At 36.7% G+C, this 10,726-nt stretch overlaps 1 protein-coding gene across 1 annotated transcript; it reads right to left on the bottom strand.

Moving 5' to 3' along the window:
• Nucleotides 1-277: 277 nt before the first annotated feature.
• On the bottom strand, nucleotides 278-7,844 carry LOC140170964 (uncharacterized). Its single transcript, XM_072194156.1, has 3 exons — nucleotides 7,781-7,844; nucleotides 1,066-1,682; nucleotides 278-904 (listed from the first exon to the last, which is right to left on the bottom strand). The coding sequence occupies exons 1-3, from the start codon at nucleotides 7,842-7,844 to the stop codon at nucleotides 278-280; spliced, it is 1,308 nt and encodes a 435-aa protein (XP_072050257.1).
• Nucleotides 7,845-10,726: the final 2,882 nt, after the last annotated feature.

Raw genomic sequence — 10,726 nt, 5'->3', positions numbered from 1 at the left:
AGCCGACTTGTGGATGACAGACTGTTATGCCTTTCTCGTTGCTCTTGTTTTGATGTTGTCTCCGATTTTCTCAGCCTCAGTCTTATGTTCGTCAAGTCTTTTCCCAAATTTCCTGCCTGTCTCCCCGATGTAAGCCGAATTACAGTTTTTGCAAGGAATGGAATAAATCACATCGGTAGAATTATGGGGTTCCCGCTTGTCTTTTGGATGTACTAAGAGATTGCGAAGTGTGCAATGAGGTTTCATTGCCGTGGCGATGTTATATGTTTTGAAAACCCTAGAAATGCGCTCGGACACACCTTCCACATAAGGAACAACTACCAACCCTTTTAGACTTGTTCGAATCGTCTTTCTTCTTTCTCTCTTTCTTTGACTTTGGTTTTGCCATCTGATCTTTCACCTTCTTGATGCTCCAATCCGGGTAGCCACATTTCTGAAGCGCGCCTTTGATGTGATCGTCCTCTCTTTCTTTGTCCTCATCTTCGGTGACAATTCTGTTCTTTCTGTCCATGAGTGTGCGGACGACCCCTAATTTATGGTGTAGAGGGTGATGCGACCTAAAGTTCAAGTATTGGTCGGTGTGTGTTGCCTTCCGATACACCAGTAATTTAATCGATCCGTCATCTCGTCGAACAATCAAGGCGTCTAAAAACGGGATCTTACCATCCTTCTCCTCTTCATAGGTAAACTTGATTGAATCTGTGTCGTCCACTTGGTTGAGGTGGTCGGTGAGGGCGTTAACCTCATCTTTAGCTACAATTTCCAAGATATCATCGACATACTTTTTCCACAGCTTCGGTTTGCATTCCATAGGCGCCGTAGCAATCGCAGTCCCTTCCAGGTGTTCCATGAAGATGTTAGCTGCCAACGGTGACACTGGACTGCCCATGGCTGCTCCGAAGCGCTGTCTGAAGATGTTCCCACGAAAGGTAAAGTATGTTGTAGACAAAATAAAATCAAGTAACTCAACCACGTCTTCTGTTGCCAGATTGTAACCATAGGACTTGTTGTATTCTTTAAGCCAACTTCCCTTCTGCAATCTTTTTTTTTCACAATGTCAAGTACTTTGTTGACAGGTGTACACGTGAACAGCGAGACCACGTCATGTGAGTTTAGGATATCCCCTTCCTCAATAACCACGTCTACCATCTCCTCTGCTAACTGCCTAGAGTTAACCACATGGTGTTCTGAATTCCCTACCATAGGGGCCAGAATGTCCGCAAGCCATTTAGATGTCTCGTAACCTATAGTGGAAGTGTAGTCAACAATTGGTCTAAGAGGCGCATTAGGTTTGTGGATCTTAGGCGTGCAATACAAACGAGGAACGTTCTCAGCAGTAGGATACAGCTGTTTGTATTTAGCTTTAGTAATTTTCTCCTCATCTGACAGTCTGGATAAAATAGACACTAACTTCCTCTTATATTTAGGAGTAGGATCAGCAGATAATTGCTCATACGTTTTGGTATCACTAAGCATTTTGTCAACCTTCTCATTGTATTCCTGCTTGTCCAAAACAACCGTAGCTTTCCCCTTATCAGCAGGTAAAATAACTATTGAGTCCTCTTTCTTAGGCACATTAATGGCCTTTCTTTCATCATTACTCACGTTTGATTTCGGAGGTTTCGATGATCTCAACGTGCTAGCTACTTTGGATCTCAGTTGAACTGCATCCGCATACGGTTCTTATTAGTGTATAACATGTTTAAACCATGTTCGACACAACTGGAACAGTGCCACAGGAAAAATGTTCGGCACAACTGGAACAGTGCCATAGGAAAATATGCATTAACTATAATACTATGATTAGGAATATTAGTATATATAATGTTGGAACAATGTTCGGCACAACTAGAACAGTGCCACAGGAATATATGTATTAACCATAATACTATGATTATGAATATTAGTGTATAACATGTTTAAACCATGTTCGACACAACTGGAACAGTGCCCAGGAAAAATTTCGGCACAACTGGAACAGTGCCATAGGAAAATATGTATTAGCTATAATACTATGATTAGGAATATTAATATATAACATATTGAAACCATGTTCGGCACAACTGGAACAGTGCCACAGGAAAATTTGTATTAACTATAATACTATGATTAGGAATATTAGTATATAACATGTTGAAACAATGTTCGGCACAACTGGAACAGTGCCACAGGAAAATATGTATTAACTCTAATACTATGATTAGGAATATTAGTATATAACATGTTGAAACCATGTTTGTCACAACTGCAACAGTGCCACAGGAAAATATGTATTAACTAAACTACTATGATTAGGAATATTAGTATATATAATGTTGGAACAATGTTCGGCACAACTAGAACAGTGCCACAGGAATATATGTATTAACTATAATACTATGATCAGGAATATTAGTATACATAATGTTGGAACATCAACAATGTTCGGCACAACTAGAACAGTGCCACATGAATATATGTATTAACCATAATACTATGATTAGGAATATTAAGGTATAACATGTTTAAACCATGTTCGACACAACTGGAACAGTGCCACAGGAAAAATGTTCGGCACAACTGGAACAGTGCCATAGGAAAATATGTATTAGCTATAATACTATGATTAGGAATATCAATATATAACATATTGAAACCATGTTCGGCACAACTGGAACAGTGCCACAGGAAAATTTGTATTACCTATATTACTATGATTAGGAATATAAGTATATATCATGTTGAAACCATGTTCGGCACAACTGGAACAGTGCCACAGGAAAATATGTATTAACCATAATCATGATAATACTATGATTAGGAATATTAGTGTATAACATGTTTAAACCATGTTCGGCACAAGTGGAACAGAGCCACAGGAAAATATGTATTAACTATAATGCTATGATTAGGAATATTAGTATATATGATGTTAAAACCACGTTCGGCACAACTGGAACAGTGCCACAGGAATATATGTATTAACCATAATACTATGATTATGAATATTAGTGTATAACATGTTTAAACCATGTTCGACACAACTGGAACAGTGCCACAGGAAAAATGTTCGGCACAACTGGAACAGTGCCATAGGAAAATATGTATTAGCTATAATACTATGATTAGGAATATTAATATATAACATATTGAAACCATGTTCGGCACAACTGGAACAGTGCTACAGGAAAATTTGTATTAACTATAATACTATGATTAGGAATATTAGTATATAACATGTTGAAACCATGTTCGGCACAACTGGAACAGTGCCACAGGAATATATGTATTAACTCTAATACTATGATTAGGAATATTAGTATATAACATGTTGAAACCATGTTTGTCACAACTGCAACAGTGCCACAGGAAAATATGTATTAACTAAACTACTATGATTAGGAATATTAGTATATATAATGTTGGAACAATGTTCGGCACAACTAGAACAGTGCCACAGGAATATATGTATTAACTATAATACTATGATTAGGAATATTAGTATATATAATGTTGGAACAATGTTCGGCACAACTAGAACAGTGCCACATGAATATATGTATTAACCATAATACTATGATTAGGAATATTAAGGTATAACATGTTTAAACCATGTTCGACACAACTGGAACAGTGCCACAGGAAAAATGTTCGGCATAACTGGAACAGTGCCATAGGAAAATATGTATTAGCTATAATACTATGATTAGGAATATTAATATATAACATATTGAAACCATGTTCGGCACAACTGGAACAGTGCCACAGGAAAATTTGTATTAACTATATTACTATGATTAGGAATATTAGTATATAACATGTTGAAACAATGTTCGGCACAACTGGAATAGTGCCACAGGAAAATATGTATTAACTATATTACTATGATTAGGAATATTAGTATATATAATGTTGAAACCATGTTCGGCAATAACTGGAACAGTGCCACAGGAAAATATGTATTAACTAAAATATATAAAAAATGTTTATTATGTACAACAACATCCAAAATTTAGGGTTAAAAAGACCCTAAATTTTGGATGTTGTTGTACATATTAAAACAGTTTTTAACATTTATTTTCCTTGGTTATGTACACTACTTGAATCTTTTTAAGATCCATTCAAAGTTTCCCTGCTGGTCAGTTGGTACTGTTTTAGTTTGCTTTTTTGCTAAAATACTATGATTAGGAATATTAGTATATATAATGTTGAAACCATGTTCGGCAGAACTGGAACAGTGCCCCAGGAAAATATGTACTAACTATAATACTATGATTAGGAATATTAGTATATATAATGTTGAAACCATGTTCGGCACAACTGGAACTGTGCCAGAGGAAAATATGTATTAACTATAATACTATATAATACTATGATTAGGAATATTAGTATATATAATGTTCAAACCATGTTTAGCACAACTGGAACAGTGCCACAGGAAAATATGTATCAACTATAATACTATGATTAGGAATATTAGCATATAACATGTTGAAACCATGTTCGGCACAACTGGAACAGTGCCACAGGAAAATATGTATTAACTATAATACTATGATTAGGAATATTAGTATATATAACATGTTGAAATCATGTTCGGCACAACTGGAACAGTGTGCCACAGGAAAATATGTATTAACTAAAATACTATATATTACTATGATTAGGAATATTAGGTTATATAATGTTGAAACCCTGTTTTGCACAACTAGAACCGTGCCACAGGAAAATATGTATTTACTATAATACTATGATTAGGAATATTAGTATATATAATGTTGAAACCATGTTCGGCACAACTGGAACAGTGCCACAGGAAAATATGTATCAACTATAATACTATGATTAGGAATATTATTATATAACATGTTGAAACCATATTTGGCACAACTGGAACAGTGCCACAGGAAATAATGTATTAACTAAAATACTATGATTAGGAATATTAGTATATATAATGTTGAAACCATGTTCGGCACAACTGGAACAGTGCTACAGGAAAATATGTATTAACTATAATACTATGATTAGGAATATTAGTATATAACATGTTGAAACCATGTTCGGCACAACTATTAACTGGAACAGTGCCACAGGAAAATATGTACTAACTATAATACTATGATTAGGAATATTAGTATATATAATGTTGAAACCATTTTCGGCACAACTGGAACAGTACCACAGGAAAAAATGTACTAACTATAATACTATGATTTGAAATATTAGTATATATTATGTTGAAACCATGTTCGGCACAACTGGAACAGTGCCACAGGAAAATTTGTATTAACTATAATACTATATAATACTATGATTAGGAATATTAGTACATATAATGTTCAAACCATGTTTGGCACAACTGGAACAGTGCCACAGGAAAATATGTATTAACTATAATACTATGATTAGGAATATTAGTATATATAATGTTGAAACCATGTTCGGCACAACTGGAACAGTGCGAACAGGAAAATATGTATAAACTATAATACTATGATTAGGAATATTAGTATATAACATGTTGAAACCATGTTCGGCACAACTGGAACAGTTCCACAGGAAAATATGTACTAACTATGATACTATGATTAGGAATATTTAGTATATATAATGTTGAAACCATGTTCGGCACAACTGGAACAGTGCCACAGAAAAATATGTATTAACTATAATACTATGCTTAGGAATATTAGTATATATAATGTTGAAACCATGTTCGGCACAACTGGAACAGTGCCACAGGAAAATATGTATTAACTATAATACTACGCTTAGGAATATTAGTATATATAATGTTGAAACCATGTTCGGCACAACTAGAACAGTGCCACAGGAAAATATGTATTAACTATATACTATGATTAGCCCCTTCGTACATACTGTGTACATTATTGTACACATGGACTTCTATTGCTCCCTGTATACCAGGGGAAGCCTATTACTGCAAACAAACACCATGTGCACAATTGTGTATTCATATGCTATCCCCCAGTGCAGAACGCCCTCGCCTAACTGAATGTTACTTTTCATAATCTAAGAAGGCATCACCCACTACAGCATGTTGCCAGAAGACAGGTACTTTCCCTTTTTGATTTTATATGAAATATCATTGTGGACAAGCTAAATTCTAGTCAGGGGGTTAGTGTAAGACCTGTAGAAAACATGGAACACTATTTTTGATTAAATGCTTCAAACATATGTGGTGTAGATTTTTTTTAAATGGTGTGTACAATTGTACACAGTGTGTCTCACCTTGTAAATATATTGTGTTCAGTTGTACACAGTGTGACTAATCTTATCAATATATAGGAGTTATTTAGTATACTTTGTACATCATTATAATACTTCCATTCAGTTTATAATTTACTCTGGATACATTTTGTGGCAAAACCACCCTGTAGGCCTATTATTACAGAGGTAGTAACTGGTCGGTGATGTGCCCGAAAATGGATCGTGTAGGGTGGAGTAACAAAATTAGTCTCAGAAATCAAGTTTATTAAGTGTGATGTCTTTCTCGGTCGCGGTCTTTCAAAGAAAAGAACTGTTTATTAGCATTTTATACCAAATTAATGACAGATACGGACGTATGAAGACAACAGAAAAAAGAAACAAAGGGTGTTGCTTCACACATGTTACCAAGTTTTTCTGCTATTAGTTAGTCATAATGTGTACAATTGTATCCAAAAAATCATTGTAACGTTTGTAATAGTATATTGCAACGTCGTCAATTAGTCACAATGTGTACATATGCCCTAATTTGCATAATTGATGAGGTAATTTTTTTTTAGTTTTTCACAAATTACTATCCAAAATAGTTATAATAAGCATAAAAAATATTTTTTTGATCGAGCCATCTTCCTTCGTCTCCGAAGGGGTTAAGAATATTAGTATATAACATGTTGAAACCATGTTCGGCACAACTGGAACAGTGCCACAGGAAAATATGTTTTAACTATAATACTATATATTACTATGATTAGGAATATTAGTAATTTAATAATGTTGAAACCATGTTGGGCACAACTGGAACAGTGCCACAGGAAAATATGTATTAACTATAATACTATGATTAGGAATAATTAGTATATATAATGTTGAAACCATGTTCGGCACAACTGGAACAGTGCCACACGTGTATCGATCCCGGGTATTGATTTTAGTATCTCTGCAGTACCAAGTAATTATTAGCCAGGCGATGTCGGTGTGTGGCGTTGAAAAGGAAGAAAAGTTTAATTTAGTAATGTCTCATTTCACGATAAGCCGGTTGGGGTGGGCACCGGCCCCCCTGGTCCCCCCACTGGCTACGCCACTGTTCAACTCACCTTTCTCCATCTGAAGTGTTGAGCCTAGATACAGACTTTAAGGTACATATTTCGAGGTGCATAACATACACCAAATTGGTGTCATAACAAACGCCAAATTGGTGTCGATGACCTGACATGCATGCATTCTTTTGTGATGGTCTTTCAATTTGTGCCGAGTGTCCTTGCAGACTTGACTATGCTTCAGTGGTCATGAAAGGATTCAATAGATAACCTCTGCCCCACTAATCCCCAGCTATTGTCTGAAATTGCACCTCGGAAGATATATTATAACAACTCAGTCCCTCAAATGATAGTCATATAACGACCAAAAGATAAATGACTGACTATCATTGAGGACTGAGTTCCGCAGTCTATGTTGAGCCGTAATTTAAAGAAGAAGTTGGTTGAGCCATGGGTTTATCTTATGATTGGTAGACAATTGGTAGTGTGAATAAGTGATTGGTATAGAGAAAGAAAAATTAAAACGATCTTACCTGTACTTTCTGATGATATCATGTCTGGTTCCACACAGCCAATACACCGTAGAAGTGACGTCATAATCGGATTAACTACCATAGCAATAGATGAATACAATTTTTGAATAGACCGCACTGCACTACAAGCAGATTGCACTAATCACCTGTATATGTCAGCAAACATAGATTGAATACAATACCGCTCTTTTCAAATATACTTATCTTACAGGTGCGAGTGATCAGCCTTTCTTTGACATCTATGGTTCAATGCATCGGTACCGCGTGAACGTTGTAGTGCAGGGCGGTATAGTCAAAATTGTATTCATCTATTGCTATGGTAGTTAATCCGATTAACTACGTCACTTCTACGGCGTATGCATAGGACGGCCTTGAAGACCGTGGACTGGGCGCGTGTACTATAGTGTTGTTTGTACATCCCGCCACTACAAGCCAGTCAGTTCGAGTGGTTTTCAGTCAAAATTGCAAAGAATTTAGAGCAAATCTTCCACCAAAAAAGATATCAATCTACTCCAAATACTATATGCACATTTGAGGTGAAAAAGAACGTAAAACTTATGCGCAATACTGACAAAAAGGTGCATGGACGACAATACAGCCATGTTGATCAGGTGGATGTGAGTTCATAAGAGCAATGTCGGGGATTATAGGTCACAATTATACAATCGATGTGGAGAGATGAGGTCCGACCAACCAACGCACTGAAGGGTCTATTGTTCTATTGTGTCCGATTTGAGCGCTGACATATTGGAAAATGTTGCCAATCAATATTCATGAAGTCGTGCGATCGACACCTACAGCTGTTCAATTGGGCGACTTTATTGTTAGGTGATTTTATTCATACATTGGGCGTATCGAGCTGCATCGGTTGGTCCGCAGTTATATTTAATATAGTATTATAGGCCTACAAGTATGATTTGCTTTGGCTTTATTGATTGATTCAGAAATATTATGGCTATATGCTTCTCGAGTTATTAGCAAATATGTCACATTTGAGGTCCTATTTACGCGGTACCTATGTAGATTATTATATGGTAGGCGAATGTCCTTAAAAATACTACAGTAGGAGCGAAATGAACAAAATATACATGCGTTAATATGGAGTTTATCATAATTACTTCAAATCCTTATGTAGGCCTATTGGCAAACAATATAGACAACTTACTTGTGTAGATTATTGTACCCGCCACACACAGCGCGCAATTTGCCCATGCTGCTGATCTGTCCGTAGCGAAATGGTAGAGCAAAGCGTGTTCACTGAGTATAATCAAATGATCGCCCAAACCAATTCGGGCGCTGCAATAGGTTTGTATTGTAGGTGAACCTCTGTTTTGTGTGCATGCGACAACTCACGCACACCCTTGGGATGGACTAGTACAAAATGTACCTCTCGTTTGTATAGGCGCTTTCACGTGACTTTCGTTTCATCACTTATTGACAGTAGCCTGCCAATTATAGCGTTAATACGCTGTCAGATCAGTTACCAATTTAATGGCGGAAGCCCTTTGTCTCGAACAAAAGGTACCTCTCGATGAATAGCGCGTGTCGGGAACTCCAATTGGCACAAAGGAACAATAGGCGTTACGTAATCTATTTCCTCTCCTTTCTATATAAGCTCCTTGCGACCAACAGCCATTATAACGAATGGTTCATGTTCAACTAATTCCGGCGGACGGTCTGTGGCTAGTAAGGAATCGTCTTTGACCATGCGCTGATCTGGCTGGTCAGGAAGATATTTAATATCCCGTAGTTATAATATGCCTACCAGTTCGATCGTATAACCGATTGCTAGAGAATATTTGTTACCATGTTTAATAAATTCGTATTTATCGTATAATAAAATATGGCCAAATGTATATGCGTACATAGTGTGTGGATCACAAGAATAATAATCTTCTACGGACTTGGCTACTAAGCATGTCGGGAAGGATATTGACCTATGTCAGTTATTACTAGTAGTTAGAGATGAGGTCCGACCAATGCTTGTGTCATATCGCTGAGCGGCGTGACGCACGCGCATTGCAGACAAACTGACACAATTGAAGCTTATCATTGGTTAATACGCCTTGCCTGTTGTCGCTTGCCATGAAGTATGACGGGGGCATTCACTGTGTGCGATCATGCGTGAGAGGCAATTCAACAGACGCCATCAATCTACGGAGTACACATCCTTGAGAGGGCACTCTATTCACGTGGTTTCATTTCCAACAGGTTTTCCAACGCAAAAAGATCACACATTTTGATGGTTTGCGAACTGTTATGAATAATTTATCAGGTTTTTCAATGGAATCACCTCGATCAATTAGTACATAATATCATGGAATAATTGGTAGGAAGCGGCACTCCCTAATTAGCATGTGCTGCATTATTATGTAAATTAGCTATTGTGTTATTAATTCATATTCATATGTTACGGGTAGCACTTTATACCTCACACGTAGGGTAAGCCGGGAGGGTAAGTCCTGAATAATTTAGCGTTGTGAAGTCAAATAAGCTTAATTTTTCCCAATCTTGAAAAAAATAGTAGGCAGAGGTGTGAATCGATCTCGGTACCTCTCGGTTGAAAGACTTGTGTGGGTTGCGCGCATTTAAATTGCAGGTGTGTCATTTTGCTTTAAGTCTACATCAGTGTCATCATTCTGATTGAAGTCTACAGTGTCATTCTGCTTGAAGTTTACAGTGTCTTTCTGCTTGAAGTTTACAGTGTCCTCATTCTGCTTGAAGTTTACAGTGTCATCATTCTGCTTAAAGTTTACAGTGTCTTCTTCCATGGAATTCCATTTTTTTAATGTTCTTAGAAAAAAGGAATATTTATAAACGTCTTTTCTTGCAAACGGCACTTCTGCTTTCTGCTTCCTAGAGTCCTAGTGGCGGTTATTTGCGAAGGCTTAATATGTCTCCTTGATACCAACCAAGTTGTCTTGAATTCTGTGTAACATGTTCAGT

This window comes from Amphiura filiformis, chromosome 15 (genome assembly GCF_039555335.1).
Source record: "Amphiura filiformis chromosome 15, Afil_fr2py, whole genome shotgun sequence".
NCBI lineage: Eukaryota > Metazoa > Echinodermata > Ophiuroidea > Amphilepidida > Amphiuridae > Amphiura > Amphiura filiformis.
Note: the sequence above shows the minus strand (reverse complement) of the source record. Positions and strands in the feature narration are given on the sequence as shown.

Coding starts and splice junctions, on each gene's coding strand:
- LOC140170964 (XM_072194156.1), bottom strand. CDS start 7,844: ATGACGTCACTTCTACGGTGTATTGGCTGTGTGGAACCAGACATGATA. Junction 1,683..7,780: donor GATATCATCAGAAAGTACAG/GTAAGATCGTTT, acceptor TACACTAATAAG/AACCGTATGCGGATGCAGTT. Junction 905..1,065: donor CGTGTACACCTGTCAACAAA/GTACTTGACATT, acceptor ATCTTCAGACAG/CGCTTCGGAGCAGCCATGGG.